The 17294-nt window shown below is 34.3% G+C and overlaps 1 protein-coding gene across 1 annotated transcript; it reads left to right on the top strand.

The window, feature by feature from the left end:
• The first annotated feature begins 1111 nt into the window (after positions 1-1111).
• On the top strand, positions 1112-16302 carry LOC126924069 (proline-rich nuclear receptor coactivator 2-like). The gene is made up of 2 exons (XM_050738150.1): positions 1112-1976; positions 3058-16302. The coding sequence occupies exon 2, from the start codon at positions 3112-3114 to the stop codon at positions 3514-3516; it is 405 nt and encodes a 134-aa protein (XP_050594107.1). The 5' UTR covers positions 1112-1976; positions 3058-3111; the 3' UTR covers positions 3517-16302.
• Positions 16303-17294: the final 992 nt, after the last annotated feature.

Raw genomic sequence — 17294 nt, 5'->3', positions numbered from 1 at the left:
TGGCGGCACCACTTGCTTGCCTCATAGTGGTCGCGTTGTTATCCACCAATATCGACAGAGAAAAGCCTCGACTAAGTAGCATAGTTTCGTCGCATCCTAATTCATGATAATTTTATTCTATTTTCTCTTTTCATTTAATACCGCTTATCTTTGAAATTTTGACCAATAATTCACAACAAATTTCCATTAATATTATAAAAATAAGCTTGTTTTTGTTTTCCTTAATATTTGAGCATTTGCACTTTGTACGAGCACGCTGTCAATGTATACAAATGTGTACAGATACATGTAGGCTTTGGTAAGTTTAAAAACATGTCTACGGTGAGAGAACACGCTAATAGCTTTCCGCACCATCCATCTCTATAGACTATTTCTTCTACAGTTCTTGCGTCGTAATGTTTTATAACTTAGTTCAGATTCCGTCGAATTCCATCTAAAGACTAGATGTATTTTTCATTTTTTGAGATTACATACATGTACAGAAAGACATTGCAATTTAAAGATTTTGCATTATTTAACATTACTTTTAAATTCTACTATAATTTTTAAAAAATTCAAATCATAAGCGTGAGTTGTGGAGAAGTGGTTTGAAACTGTAGTTATTGATATTACCATCCATTTTTTTATGTACACCTTCCTCTACGTGTTTCTTTAAGTATTTTTTCGAACGTTTCAAGGTGTAGAACGTTACATTTTGTGATTTTCCATTCATCTTTGCTAAAAATGATCTGGTAAACAAAGAGAGAAACAATAAAGGGTGTAAAATCATTCCTTAAATTCAGTATCATGAGCTGTCGTGGTCGTGTTTCGCTGTATTCCACCAATCGGCGTGCCCTACCTTCCGATCGTTATATACAAATTAGTTTATTTAGTAATTTCAAGATAAAATATACCAAACGTTAAAAGTATCCGACTTCAAAAAATTCATAGATATTTTTAATGTTAAGAGGGCTTTTAATTTTTAATTTTGTAAAGATTTCAAAGGTAACCTAATGACTCATACGAAAAAAGACGGAACAACCCGAGACAGAAACCACGCGATTGGGTAGATGAGATCACGTGACGCTGTAAAGTATTGGTCTACGCGACTGGTGGGAGGTATTCATAATCTTTAAGTTTCGCTTGTACCTTCATAAAGATACGAGAGAGAATAGGAGAAGGATCGTTCTTACGGGCACATAGTTTACGAGTTCGATCGCAGTACATATCCGGTTTCAGCGAGTGTTTAGTGTGAATTGGTGAATATAAGCTTAAAAGTGAGATAAAGGGAGTGAAAGGAAGGAAAAGAATCGTAAAAAGAGAGGCAGAAATTTGACAGACGTTGCTGAACACGGATATGATAAAATATCAGTTTTTAAAATAAAATGAACGTCATTTGAGTGCGCATATATATGCAGAACGTACGAGATATTGCTGATAAAAGCTAATTTCACGTTTTATGAACATATGTGTACATGCGCATGCGCGTTGCGAAGGTACGAATACGTAGAATTTTGCTGTCGAACGGTGATCGTATTGTGGAAAATCCGTGTGGAATAGCGAAAACAAACAACTCGTGTCCGCCATCTTGTGCCTCTCCAGCTACGTTAAAAAAAGGAAGTGAGAGTGTGAGAGAGAGAGGGAGAGAAAGAGAGGAAGGAAGAGAGAGAAAGAGTGAGTGAGTGAGAATTCCGGGGAACGACGCGTGTGACTTTTATTTGGCGAAGAAGAAAAAAAGTGTAAGCAGAGGTGACCAACGGTCACCGAATGTGGTCAAATTCGCAAAATACACGAATAGGGAGGACTGCGAGAGAACTCGAAGTAAGAGAGGCGAGGTAGCATTGTGCTCAGGAGGTTCGTAGGGTACCCCACCATTTATTCCCCCTACCCTTTTGCCCTGGATCCCGAGATTATTGCGCAGTTAGAAAATTCATTGAATATAAAGACCGCCGAAAACTTGGTTGCATCTTTAGAAAGTGGCCCGCGGACATCATATGGTAAGTCTTTTGATATAACTCAAAAATTAATTACTCTTCGCCCCCTTCTATGTTTGCTGTTATAATTTCAATGCAATGTGTTTGATTTTATTTTCTTGTTATTTACTCTTGTATATTTGTTATATTTATATATATTTATATTTATTATATATATAAACCTTTATTTATCATAACAATAATAATAAAATCAACTTTTGTAACAACTTCTTGTCTTACAATAATGTCGAGTCACATTCGTAGCGTAGGTTAACAAGCTATATACAATGAAAGGAAACTGTATTTATATCGGAGTTTAAGATACTCTGTGCCGCGTCAATTTTATTATCAATATATTATGTGGAATCTCCGGTGACCCACACAAGTAATATGTTTATTATATTATATATTTATTAAATAAATTATATTTCATTATTGTTACCAAATTATAAAAATGTTTATTTTTATTAAATTTTTATTAAAGAAAAAAGTTTAATATATAGAATATCGTAATGTATACACATCATAACTTAGCGTCAGATATTGTCAGAAAATATTTGATACTTTTGTTTCCTTTTATAACCAAAGTAGTTCGAACGGAAAGTCCGGAACGGGCGCAGGACGTGTTAATTTTAATCCTAATTTTAATTCTAAACTACAAGTCTAATTTATAGAATTGTACAAATTCAGTATATAATATTTCAGTATTATTTTAAATATGACATTGAGACAGTAATCATCTGATGTCAATATATATGTACAGAAATATATTTTTTACGCAAAAAATGGTAAGACAAGGAGTTAAATAGTGTTATGTTTTATGTATGTTACTTTTATCATCGATCAGTATGGGGTCAGACTTATAGCAGTTGCGTATTGAATTTGAGTAAAACATGTTTCATATTGCTTGGTGATGAAATTTTGATATCTTCGAATGACGCATACCAAATTGTTTTGCCGTAAAATAAAATAAAATATTTTCTTATCTTCTTTTCAAAACACTGCATGTTGACGTAATCATATGCTGATAAATGTTAAAAATATTGAATTGATTAATAACATTTTTTGAAGTGTTAGAAAGCTAAGAATGGAATTAATTTTGCAGACGGGTTGGTTAACTTTGTGAGTGATAGAAAGGAGAAAGTATTATAAAGAAGCCATGACGAATTCGGTACCGAAATTGAAAAACAAAGTAGACCGGCAGGGTTCGCCGAATGTCGGTGTGGAACGATATCATCACCGTTCAAGTGCAATCAAATCGTCAACATTTTTCCATAACAGTGGAAGATCTCATGGCAGAAATTCAACCGGCAGACTAAGCTGCAGCCCACACGGTTTGTCAAAGAGTTCAAGAACTTCGCCGTTGCGATGTGAGTACAGTCCGCGCGGCAGTCCAACAAACAGTTTCTATGCGGGTGCAAAGTTTTCTGAACCGCCATCTCCTGCGAGCCTTCCGAAACCACCGAGCCATTGGACTACGAGACTGATGAGCAGTTGTCAACAATCCGACAGGAGTTGCGATATTTCAAATCATCTAAAGATGATACTAAACGTCCAAGCCTGATACCTAAAGACCAACAAACCGCTAAAAACGGTTAACAGCTCCTAAAAGCAAAGAGACAGGTACGATATTATCGTTCCTCTACTCTTCGATTTAAGGATGTATTTTTTCTCTTGTATGTGATGTCAAGCTGTTCGTTTTAAACATAAACAAAAAAACAGAAGTGTTTATAACTGCGCGATAACACAATCTCTTAAGAACGATACGCCATTAATGTTGCAACAAGAAAAACAGGGCACCAGCGTCTTCAGTTTCATGGTATCAGATGCTGAGCGGATGAAGAATAAACAAACCAGGATTCGTTGTTTAAAACTATACAAAACATATAAACATTGAGTATGAAAGACGCAGGTGCGTCTGCTGTGAACCATGATTCAAGTATATGGTAACTTGTAACAATTCTATTATGCGCCGTCTATGAAGATATAAACGTATGTATTTTAGATTATTATTATATATGATTAACTTGCAGAGACGCATACACATACACAAATACACAAACACTATTATATTATCTGTTTGACGAAATGGTACGAAGACATAGGCAAAGCTGCATTAGCTATTTTTAGAAACAATAGCTATATACTCTTTATTTTTCTTTTTTTTTTTTTAAATCAAAATTGCTACATCCTAGCACTGTTGATTATTGACAGTATGTTTTATTCTTTTTTCAATTGCAACCCGGAATTCTTTCCAAAATAGTTATTTAAATCTTTACACAAGATGTATGCTAATTGCTTTTTTTCCCTCATTGAAAGATACTTTATATTTACAACATAAGTGGTAAACTTTAAGTATTATATATATTCATCTACTGCTCTTTAGCATAAACCTAAGTATCGATTAAGTGTATATCAGACTAATTATTATTCCTATGTAACTGCTTGCCTCCCAGGTTCAGTTAAGTTGTCAATAGTTTTGGTAGAATCCAATGTTCAATGAATCATAAGGACATAATCAAATTATCCTTGAAAGATTTATCAGAGCAAAATTTTTTGGTTTCTATTTATCTTCTTTTACTATCGAAGATATTCTTACTTATTTTGCAGCTTTGCAATAGTTCTGCAAAGCATTACATAAGATTTAAGTGACGTGTTTCCAGCGTGCAGATGAGATCCCATAATTCATTAATAAAAAAAATGGGATTAAATTGTGTGAATGAACGATAGTGAAAATAATCTGATATATGCTTGATGAATGTTTATTAACTTTGTTCTCTATTTTTCAGTAAATTCGAGATTAAGCAATGCTTCTGCTTAAGTTAACAAAATTTTTATGAAGGTTTTCTTTAAGTGACAAATTTAATTTTTATCTAATATAAAAAGTGTGGTCAGAAGCTTGTCATAAGATTTCATTATAAAATGATTTTATTTAAATTTGGAATTGGATATCGTTTATTATTTAATACTGAAATTATGAGTTAACAAAATTTTTTGGTTCAGTTCTAAACATATATATGTCAAAAGTAAAATTTTTGCTGATTTTATACTGTTATAAATGATTTTTTTCTTTCTAACATTGCACTCGTTACATGACAAAGATAGTAACAGTAATTTTTAATTTTTCTTGCATTTTTCTTTCCTTTTTATTTTTATTTTTTTTTTCTTTTTTTTTTTTTTTTTTTTTATCTAAAATACGATCATATATTTAATCAAGTAGACTGACCAAATTATTTGAAGTGGTGTTTTAACTAATACGTTTTTTTCTTTTTATCTAAAAGAAGGCACTGTTTTTTCTTTTTTTTTTTTCTTTTCTTAAATTACATTAGTTTCATTTTTTCTTTAGTAATTACTTTCTTTTTTCTTTCATAAGTTTAATTTTTAAGGTGAATTACGAAGATAGGTTTTGGTATATGTACATGCAGATCTCAAGGAAAAGCTACTGAGTGTATTCATGCGTGTGAATGTATATATCCTGCGTGAAGGAGTGAGAGAGAAAGAGAGAAAAGATGGCAAAAATGTGCAATTTCGAACTTTCAATTACTTTCTCCATCTTCGTAGTCTCGTAAGGCAAAACAAATTTTTAATCGTATCTATAGCATCTAACAGCGGTATGTCTCACGGAATGATTGACAGAAATTCTGATGTAAAATCGAGAGGAGTTTCATTGGTTTTCGAATTTACCGGTACTCGATGAACACTATCTCGATTCGTTCTCTTTTTCCTTTTTGGGAATCGTCGCTGTGTGGCGGTTCGCAGAAAGCGAAAGGGAGTTGCAGTCCCGAGAAAAAGGAAGGAAAGAATTATATTAATCAACATCCGTCTACATTCGTCTTACTTTCATAGGAATTCGATTACTTGATGGGTACATGTATCTTTCCAGTTAGATTAGTTTCTCTTTGAATTCGTCTCCCTTTCTTAAAAATCGTATTTGTTCAAGGTTCTTTGACAGTTTCAAATTTCCGTTCGTCTGTTTCCATAGAGAAAAATAGTTTTTTTATGATAGCACATGTGTGATAAGATAAGAGCTTGAAGATAAACGATGGTCGTCATACTTGTTGCTAAATAGTTTCTGCTCTCGACGGAAGAGGAATTGTCGCAATTGGTCAGATGAAAAAACAATCTAAAATACAGAGATAGGATCACATCGATAGAGAATCGTTCTTATCGCATACATAGTTTTGTCACTAGCAATATACGTATAAGTTCCAGATTTTTTAAGTAAATGGGTTTCTATCGAGGGTCTTCGCCAAAAGAAATATTTCGCCACGTTCGTTTGGTGTTTTTGATTCGAAGGAGGAAGTACAACGATTTGTCTTAAACTGCTAGGAGATTTCAGTATTTGTCCAGTGATCATTATTTATTAATCGGCTTTCAATTGTATATGTATAATTATATTAGCTGTGGTATTCGAAAGTTAATTGTAAATACGTGCCAGGATTCGAATAGAAAATTTTCAAATTCGGTACGAGTTTTTTCTTAAGACCTCATTGGGCGTGAAGTAAAACGAATTAAGCACTACCGTCCTGTGAGAGATCGATGGAATCGATTAACTTTGAGCACACGGAGATTATCGCACAGACGCGCATCGTTTGCGAATCGTGTAAATAGATAGATGAGGGCTCATAAAGAAGTTGTAAATTTCAAACAACATCTGTAAACGTACTGTAAAAAAAAAAAAAAAAAAAAAAAAAAAAAATGGGAGGGATTAGTGTACATACGGCGAAACAGAACGCAGACGGACGATGTGCATTATGTATATCTCATATACATAAAGGGTAAATTAATCGAAATATCTCGGTGATAACGGCGTTTTGTTCCGTTCCGATTGAGAGCAAAAGGCTTAGAAAAAGTTTGAAACTTTAAGTAACAGCAATATGCGTAATTACCTGCTCGAGTCTCGGAGAAGTGCAAAAAATAGTCAGTATGTGCAAAAGTGAAACATAAAAAAAAATACAGAAAACGTAAAAAAAAAAAAGTAAACAGTTGAAGGTTGCCAGACTCGGTTCAAGCGATCTTTGAAGCGAACGAAATGTAATGGAAGAAGAAAGGGCGCTATTGCGTGGTAAAAGTGAGAGAAAATATATGAAAGAGGAAGAAATGGCGTTCGAGAAAAGAAAGCGACGCCAAAGAAAAAAGGGCACGAATTACAAAGTGAATAATCAACCAATCGATAATATTAATTTAAAAGATGATAAGAAATTAGCTGTGATGATGACTCTATAGGTACTACTAATTTTTAATTGGTAATTGATCAACATATATATATATACACACACATACATATATATATATATTATATATATATATATTATATATTATATGTATATGATTAAACGATAAGGTGGAATAATTTAAGGAACGTGCAAGTACGATGAATATATGAAAACAAGATAATTACCGCCTTTTTCGAGAGAGAAAAACGCAAATGCCGATACGAGAGAAATATGAAACACACATACACACCGTGTGTGAGTGGTATATCAAGTCGGGAGGATAAGAGAACATAAATGGGAGAAGGAACATGTTTTTCTTTGTCATAAAATGCGGGGTTTACCGCGCACTCCGACGTATTGCTATTAATTATCCAAAAAACTTAGTAATTAGCGATGTACGTACGCGCGATCGTGGAACACAAATAAGAGTAAAGCAAAACAATGCTCGAAAGCATAATGCAAAAAGGGAAATAGAAAAGTAATGAAAAATAAAATGTAGGGTGCAATGTTTTCGTGACAAGAGCAAAGAAATTAATATTATTTAGGAACTCTTTCGAGTACGTCCATCTTGTGTGTTGTAATCCACCTTCGTGACTTTAAGATGAGAATATAGTTAGTAGTTCTAATTATAAGAGCCAACGAGAACTTGGGTCGTTTCGAAAAATGGGATCGAGGTCGGGCGGGAATTTTATGTTCGAACGCGTTTCCGGTTGGAGAGACGCGAGAACGTAGCTAGATATGCTTCTTTCCGTTTGAGGTTTACGCGAATATTTTCTACACGATGAATTTAAAACGTACAGTTTAAACGAAAAGAAGTTTCAAACGTTTTTTATTTTTCGTTTTCAATTCGTTTTCATTTTTATGATAAATGGTAGAAGTAGAGCAAGAAATGCTGATAACAACACGAATAATACGAGACGATCCATTCTCGACTGGCATTTATTGTGATATTGTAACGTACAAAATCGTTCGTCGCGAGTTACACGAAAAATCGAAGAATAATCAATAAGACAAAATTAAGATTCTCGTGAATGCTTCATGGATGTATCACGTGTTCATTTTGTAAAACAAGATGCAAAAGATACCACTCTTAGTGAAAATTTTAGGAGTCTGTTTCTTGAGTTAAGTTATAACTAATAATTTTAATCTCAAAGATATTATAATTTTCTTATACTTATTTGTAAGGATAAAATAATACCTCCATATATATATCTAACGAGATTTGTGCAAAAAGGGAGCTTAAGTTAGAACACTGGGTTAAAAGTCTATCTTTAATTATCTTTATTTTTCCAGGAATTTTCTATGAAATTCGTATTATTCGATATCATACTATTAAGTTACTAAAAAAACTTTTCAATGAATATTCACGAACAAAAGTTTCGTAGGAAGTAGACGACCGTCATTCCTTATATGTTCACGCGAGTGTGGCATCATTGACTCCCCATATACATCGTGATGCATCCGTCGACGAACATCATGTGACATACGAATGCACGTAGAAAATGGCTACGTGCCCTCGCATGTCCTGTTTCAATCTATACACGTGTATATCTTTATACCTTTTGAATAATTTCTTTTGCTGGTCTCTTTTGGAAAAAGGAAAGGGTTAACTGTAATAATTCTGATTCTACTTTAATTTCGCATAACTCTAATGTAGAGACACTGAACGTTATGGGAAGGAAAAAGTATAATAATTATTGTACAGAAAAAGGAAACGCGTCGAAATGGTATATTTGTTCGTTCCTTTGATCAGTTCCTTGAAAGAAATATTTTTTTGATTCGTCATTGTATCGTACTAGGTGTGTTATATCTTTTCTGGATGTGTAAATTAGCTTTTGAGCTTCCATGAAAACCGACGGGATACCCCGTCTCTTCGATGTGTTATTAGATTCTTTAGTGACGCATAACGGGGAGAAGCACTCATCCGGATTCTTCCGATCGAAATTTCGTTTATTTTTTCTTTTCTTTTTCCAGCTAAATGGCGAATTCTTATGTAATTCTGGTTGTGGTTTCTTTAGAAGGTTCTTTTACGCGTTCAACAGGTATATTTAAATATTATTAATTCATTAGGCAAATAATTCGTTACTTTTTGAAAAATGAATGTTACATTTTTCTTCTTTTTTTCCATATTTCTCTTTTTTAAAAATTAATTTTTAATTAGATTAATAAAGCTGTGCTCTTTTTCTCTTTTCTTTTTCTTTTCCTTTTTTTTTTTTTTTTTTTTAAATTACAAGTCTATGTAATTTTAGGTTAATGACTTCAGGAAGAACATATCAATCGCTTGCTACTTATTCTATTTCCACGGTTCATGATTTACTTTGTTCTATGTAGCTTTATAAGTAATTCGTTCCCATGGGTGTGCGTATGTTTTTGGTTTGGTTTTGGAAATTTTATGTACGTACATGGAAAGATCTTTTTCTATTCATGTTTTAGAGTTCTCTTCTTTCTTTTTGTCATGTGTATCTGAAAAATTCTCACGTGCGAAAGTGATGTTAAAGAGCAGACGAAAAAAATAAATCGATACGAATTTTTGCATATCCGTAATACTTCTCGTTAGGGAAAGAATACCGGCGAACCATTCTTAAAAAAGAAAATTCGTAACTAAAACAATGAATCGAGGGGAAAACATGAGAATGAACCCGCTTATCGGAATAATTAAAGAAGAAACATATAAAAGAAAACAAAATGGAACCAACGTCTTCGAACGACAACGTCAAACAATAAGAAAAACGAACGATAAAGTCGTGTGTCGCGCATCGAATCTTTTTAACCTCAAAAGTATTTTGTCACGAGGTGAGTTCGAAGCGCGACATCGTTTATCAATATACGATGTAATATCGTTTTAAAAAATTGATCTTTTATGCAAGAGAGTGAAAATCAATAGCTCATCGATTTCATACGAAGCACTGATCATTATACAGGGACACAAAACACAGCCACACGAAACACTATGTCGATTAATTAATTAAGCCTTAAATTTAGAATTAAGTTGAGAGGTGTGATGAAAAACCAGAGATAGGAAGAAAAAAGGGAGAGAGAGGGAGAAAAATGAAAGAAAGCTCTGTCTTTTTGAAGCGCCATGATCAATGACTATATATTTGAATCAATATATTTTAAACACATGCATGATTTTAGTCGGTAAATCAATTGATGTTATTATTCTGATTTAAATCGTCCCTCCTTTTCTCTTTCATCTCAACTTCGTACATATATCGTATTCGGGGATTGTTCGTGTTTCATTTACAATTTTTAAATCATTCTCGTTGAAAGAATCGTCAAAATTCGAGGCATGCGCTTTGATCTCAACCGTTCTTGCGAAAGAAACACTTTCTTTTCGTTTTATTTCGATACCAAGGGAATCTAGTGGTCGTAGAATCACGTGGAAATCATTCGAAATCAGTCATTTTCATTCGCTATTCGATAGTAAAGTAAAGGATTGGTAGGTTAAGTGTCGCTTTGCATTCGAATAGAGTTGCATCGAATTCGAGGCGACACTCTCTTCGATGTCACCGAATGATAACGAAAGAAAAGAAAGATCATATTAACTGCGTGATTCTACGACACGTATTTATATATCGATCGAAAAAAAAGACATTTTCGAAGAGCTAGACCATCGTTAAGGAGAGTACGATTTTTACCTACGGTAGCAAGGAGAAGTTTCTCGTAATCTATCGATTGTTTACTCGTGTAAATTCCATAACGCATCTCTGACGAGCCTGTCGATGACAATATTTTTTATCCTTCTTCCTGCTGCTGCTCGTGAAAGTCCAGCCGTACGTCAGCGCGATGCGTGACTACAAAACATATATAACCTTATTCATTCTTTTTTTCTTTTCTCATATCTTATTTTAGAAAACTAGCTCGAAGAAAATATATAATCGCAAAAATCACAAGGATCATGGTATAAACGACGCAAAACAAATAGCATGAAATTATTACGTATTATGATAGAACAAGTATCCGTATCGTTCTGATGTGCGGCTATACTATTAAATAGTATGGGAAACGGATTGGTCGCAATGGCGGCAAGTAAAGGAAAAACGCACTGACTATTTTAGCGAATCGAGATTCGACCATGTACCTTGATATATACCTTGAGCGTGTTTTCAGAAAGTATGTGTGCGTCGGTGATACCGTGAGAAAGAGCGAGAATGCAAGTGTGTGCGTGTATGCGAGCGTGCCAAAAGAAAAATTGTGTGAGTTTAAGAACGTGCGAGACAGAATAAATATAAAAATATATATATTAAATATATTATATACGAAACAGGAGGGAGAGACTCTCGCTCTTGAAGAAGAAAAGAAACGGACGCGTTTTATCCTGTGCGTTGTTAACGCGAACATCATTTATGGTTATAATCGTTTGAACGATTTGTAAAATGAATAGTTCAAACGAAGAGAAGAAACGACAAAAAAGTCACATAAAAGGAATTTACCTGGAAGAACGCGTCCGTTTAACTTCTCTCGATTTCTCGCACGTGCAGAGCGGTTCGTGCGTCATTGTGCGGTCGATACTAAGGAGAAAGCAAAGCTACACACACATATTAGCATATAACCGTGTGTGTGTAGTTTGAAGAAAGAAGCATTTAGAAAGATAATCATGCCATCGCCCGCACGTGCGCGACAATAATTTTTCCTACATATAGCCGGTGTGCGAAGTAACTTTAGTTTTTTTCTTCTCCTTTTTTTTCAAAGCTCAACAAGGGGAGCAACGTTTGCGCGGTAATTTCTGAAATTCTGCAAGATAATTCCCTGAATAGGAAGTAAAATTGTATGCTACTTGTATAGATACGTTTCGAATCTAGTCAATTGCTAAATTAACGGGACTACTAGATGTCCATTCCATGTTTGATCAGCGGCCATCTTGAGCCGGAGACCTAGTTTCCATGCTACTCAGATCACCAACGTAACTACCAGTAAATTTTAACTGCAAGAGTAGATCAACTCTATGTATTATAATTTGATGTTGTTTAATCGATTGACTGCCTTTTTCTGTTTTAATGAATTTTACAGCTGTACTTATGATCAGTATTGTTTTAGTTTATTATAAAAATTTAAGTAATTTGATGTAGTGACAGCTGCTCTTATAGCTGAGTTACCGTTATGCAAATTATGCAGCAGTCTCTCTATCATCTTTTGAATGAAATTTACAAGCGATCTAAATTTTTGAAGGAGGATTTTGATTTTTTCCTTTTTTTTCCAAGATTTTCCAAGATTTTGGGAACTAGTATTTCGGATCGCAAAAGAAATTGCTTAGAAGGTATATAAGAATAAAGAAGGTCTAACGAAAATGATCGTTCTCTATCGCGCAGATGTTTCTCCTTCGTTTAAGAGTTGCGTCCTACAAACCATGTGGCATTTCTTCTTCGAATGATTTCTCTTACCTTCTTTTTTTCTTTTTTTTTTGTCCTTTCGTAAGCTTACAATTTTACAACCGAGCATCGCTGTACAGAGCATTGTTCTACGAAACTCTGGTCTGCTTTAAACCGAATGAAAATGTAGAAGTATTTAAAAAAAAAGCTAAAACGAACGAGATAGACTTGTACGGTGCACCAAAGGGCACTATCCATTCGAGGAAGCTTGTACTTAAGGAACGACAGGTCTTTGTTCATTCGCGTTCACGAGAAATCTAAGATTTTCTCGTGTTACCTTTTTTCGAATTCATCTTCTTGATAACAGCATTAAAAAATATATTTTGAATCTAGAAAAAAAAGAAAGAGCAACAAGCATAAAAAAGAAAAGAAGCGAAAAATCGATGAACTATATCGATTATCAACCTGTCGTCTTCGAGAGTATAAGCTTCGCGAGTCCGGTAAGATTATACAAAAAACAAAAAAAAACACAGAAGATCAGAACTTTTGTTCTGTCGTTCCCCAACGAAATAGTGGCGACGAGATTATCGTTAGACAGTAAATTATATAGGTATAAGTAAACTTTACCGAGTCGCGATTTCTGCGATACAAGACGATAAGATTAAACGAAGTTAAGAAATAAAAGATGGATGAGAGTCGTATGAACGATGCAGGGATAGAAACGACGTAAGATAACGATGTATAAAACGATAAAGTGATGGAATTTCCCATTCGTGTCTCTTTAATAAAACTCCGTCGTGGACGCGATGCAATTTGCTGTCAAGTTTTAGGGTACATAAGAAAATAGAGGTTATATAATATATATATATATATATCTATTATTGTACGTAAAACACGCAGAAGCAGTACGTTTAAGATTCGAATCGTGCGCATACATAAGAAACACTGTATTATAAAAATATTGTAATAAGAGTGACCGTTTCGCGAATAACAAGTTTTTTTGGAGGAGGACCGATTGATGAAAAAGAAAAGCGGATCTAGGCGAAAGAAAGGGAAAAAAGATAAGATCCGCAAGCAATTGTATATAAATGTGTGAAGCGAAATTCGATCGTGCGAGCCATGGCGAGCGCGTGAAAGAGAATATTTTGTTATGTAAAAAAAAAAAAAAAAAATCGACTGAGATGAAGCAGAAGAGAGGTTCATTTTTGGGATACAATATGGCTGCAGCATATTTTCGAACGCACGTTTCGAGTTATCGTCTGATCGATATACATATGAATCTTTTTTGCGGCCTCAAGCTTATAGAGAAGAATAAAGCCATGAAGACGAAGAAGGAGAAGAAGAAGAATGGTGGCAACAAGAAGCAAAATGAACGGCGTCGTTACGCGCAGGAACGAGATTTCTTTATCATTCCAACAGATGGACTTATAACTTGGTCACTTTCATATTTAAAAAGTAAGAAGAATCATAAAGAAAAGTACATTCCGGTTCACAATAAATCGCCGATTTTTCTCAAAATGGCGTGTACGATTTACCAACAAATTATTCGCACCATGGTATATATTATACCAAAGAGGAGAGAGAATCTCGACTGGACGCAACTCCTGTCGAATTTTTATTTCTTCGAACAAATGAAAGTAGAAGATGAAGATCGAGAGAGGACCAAGAAGAAGAAACAAGGAAGAAATAAAATCGAGGCAAGGGGATAACGGGAAACTTAACGATTGCGCGATCGACCAGAATAGATAAGGATTATCGATTGGCCACCTTTCGACGCGCATCCCGTTGTTTCCTTGGCGAAACAATCGTCTCGTGTTTGCGCGTCCGACGTGAAAACCAGGACTGTTATTTGTAATGAAGAAACAGAAGAAGGAGAAGAAATCAGGATATTACGTACACGAGAGGCAGGTTCTCGTGCGGGTAAGAAGAAGACTCGAAATTTTTTCGATGATATAATAAAATAATTAATAATCGTCCACTACGAGGTTCGACAAAGGAACTATTATTTTTTGCCGTTTTTTCTCCTACCAGAGAAAGAAACATTTCGAGGTTTCATTGCTAGAGCGATGGACCAGCTACGACACAGCGAGATGATTATTGTGAACGGCGATGATGATAATATAATGATGATCCTCCAGGAAAGCTAAGAGAAACTGAAATAGATAGCCAGTAAGTACTTGGAGAACAATATGGCGAAGGAATATGTATCCGAGTCGTACCTAAAGCGTAATCATTTATATATCGTAGTTTTGGTACTGTTATTCGAGTACGTATACACGCGTTTTTTTTCGAAGAAAGTGTAGTAGACGCGTGACCAATGGAAGAGGAGGAGGAGGAGGAAGTACGAAGAAGATATAAAAGGAAAAGGTTGTCGACGATAATAAAATGATAGAGAGAAGAAGAAGAAGGAGTGTAGGTAGCAGCATTATGAAGTGGAAGATTAATCACGAGTAAAAGGGGAACTATAATAATGTCTTTCAAGATTGATTATTATTGATGAAGAAGAAGCGAGAAAGTGGATTTGAACGAGATTGGAGCGAATGTAAGAGGATTTCTAAAAAACCATCAGAAAAAATGTCTTTTTGAGAACAAAAAGCGCCAAAAAAATCAGTGTATACAACCAGTGAAGAGTATGCGTGAGAAACAGTGCGAGTGGAAAGAATGATTGAAGATAAAAGTAAGGAAGTATCAACGCAAGGCGAATTTACAGAAGAGAGTAATGAATGCAGATGATATCAAGAGACAAAGCAAAATGTACACGTAGAATTGAAGGTGTTGGTGTGCAATAGTCGTCGAGGAAGGTCAAGACCAAGCCGAGAAGACTTAAAAATAGAAGAAGGAAAAGAAAAAGATTCTTGAATCCTCTTCCGTCTAGAGACAAGGATTTGATGTGAGGATCTTTTTTGTAGAAAGTTTTCAAGCAGTAATTTCTGAGGAGATTCGTGCGATAAAAGTCAGAATTGACTTTATTTGAAAAGTATTTCAATACAGCACAAATACAGGCACACACACTACACACACAGAAGCATACATACATATACATGCATATAGTTCATTCTTATACACACATATGTACATAAGAAGAAAATGAAAGAAGCAGAACTAAGGGTTTAAGGTCAGAAAAAATGCGCGCTTATGTGAGTCACGTGTATAAAATTCAAATTGAATGAACACTGGACGCACATTTATTACTACCACCGCTACTATCTGTATATCACGCGGTATATGTTAACGAGAGTAAACGCAAAAGTGCGAGAACCTTCGAGAGAATGAATGTGAAGATACATTGAAATGAACGAGGAAAGAAGCTGATAAGTGACGGAACGCCTGAAAATTTTCTCAGTAATCGAAAACCTATATACTGTTTTACCAGACTTCGGAAGACGAATATACACATATACACGTGTATACAAGAACATACCACAAATTGAAGCTAATTTGATCTTCATCTATCGTATGAATGGATCTGCTCCTTCGAAAAAAAAAATCAGAAGAACAAAAATAGAGCAACAAGAGAAAATTTTTGACGTTTCCTGGTATCGTAGACAATCCTGTCTTTTTTTCTACCTATTCTTTCCTTTTCTATTTTTCCCCTTAATTTCTTTCGCTTTCATCGTCCTTACCTTTTGATAATGACGAAGAACTACTGGCCGAAAGTGTATGCAGCAAAGAAGTGCTCAGCTTTGTTCTCCAATACTCTTCGACGATAATACTACTAATCCCGTTTCTACCTTATACTATACTTTACACACATTGCGCATATCCCGTCCACATTTCCTCTTTATTATACTTTTTTTCTTTAGGGCCCTTTTCAGGGCCCGCAAACGTTTCATTCATGGAGTAACAATTTCTCGGATAAGCTAAACATCGACAAACAATCTGTCCTTTTCAGGACGAAAATTTAAGAAAGTCTTTTTTAGAAGGAACATTTAAAACCGTTCTTTTCAGAACGAAAATTAAAATTCGTTCTTTTCAGAACGAAAATTAAAAACCGTTCTTTTCAGAACGAAAATTAAAAACCGTTCTTTTCAGAACGAAAATTAAAAACCGTTCTTTTCAGAACGAAAACTAAAAACCGTTCTTTTCAGAACGAAAAATAAAAACCGTTCTTTTCAGAACGAAAATTAAAAACCGTTCTTTTCAGAACGAAAAATAAAAACCGTTCTTTTCAGAACGAAAATTAAATATCGTTCTTTTCAGAACAAAAATTAAAAACCGTTCTTTTCAGAACGAAAATTAAAAGCCCTTATTTTCAGAACGAAAATTAAAAGCCCTTATTTTCAGAACGAAAATTAAAAGCCCTTATTTTCAGAACGAAAATTAAAAACCGTACTTTTTGGAACAAAAATTAAAAACCGTTCTTTCCAGGACGAAAATTAAAATCCGTTCTTTCCAGGACGAAAATTAAAATCCGTTCTTTCCAGGACGAAAATTAAAAACCGTTCTTTTCAGAACGAAAATTAAAAGCCCTTATTTTCTCAACGAAAATTAAAAATCGTTCTTTTCAGAACAAAAATTAAAAACCGTTATTTTCAGAACGAAAATTAAAAACCCTTATTTTCAGAACGAAATTTAAAAACCGTTCTATTCAAAACAAAAATTAAAAACCGTTATTTACAGAACGAAAATTAAAAACCGTTCTTTTCAGAACGAAAATTAAAAGCCCTTATTTTCAGAACGAAAATTAAAAACCGTACTTTTTGGAACAAAAATTAAAAACCGTTCTTTCCAGGACGAAAATTAAAATCCGTTCTTTCCAGGACGAAAATTAAAATCCGTTCTTTCCAGGACGAAAATTAAAATCCGTTCTTTCCAGG

Source organism: Bombus affinis, chromosome 14, assembly GCF_024516045.1.
Source record: "Bombus affinis isolate iyBomAffi1 chromosome 14, iyBomAffi1.2, whole genome shotgun sequence".
In the NCBI taxonomy this organism is placed as follows: domain Eukaryota; kingdom Metazoa; phylum Arthropoda; class Insecta; order Hymenoptera; family Apidae; genus Bombus; species Bombus affinis.
Note: the sequence above shows the minus strand (reverse complement) of the source record. Positions and strands in the feature narration are given on the sequence as shown.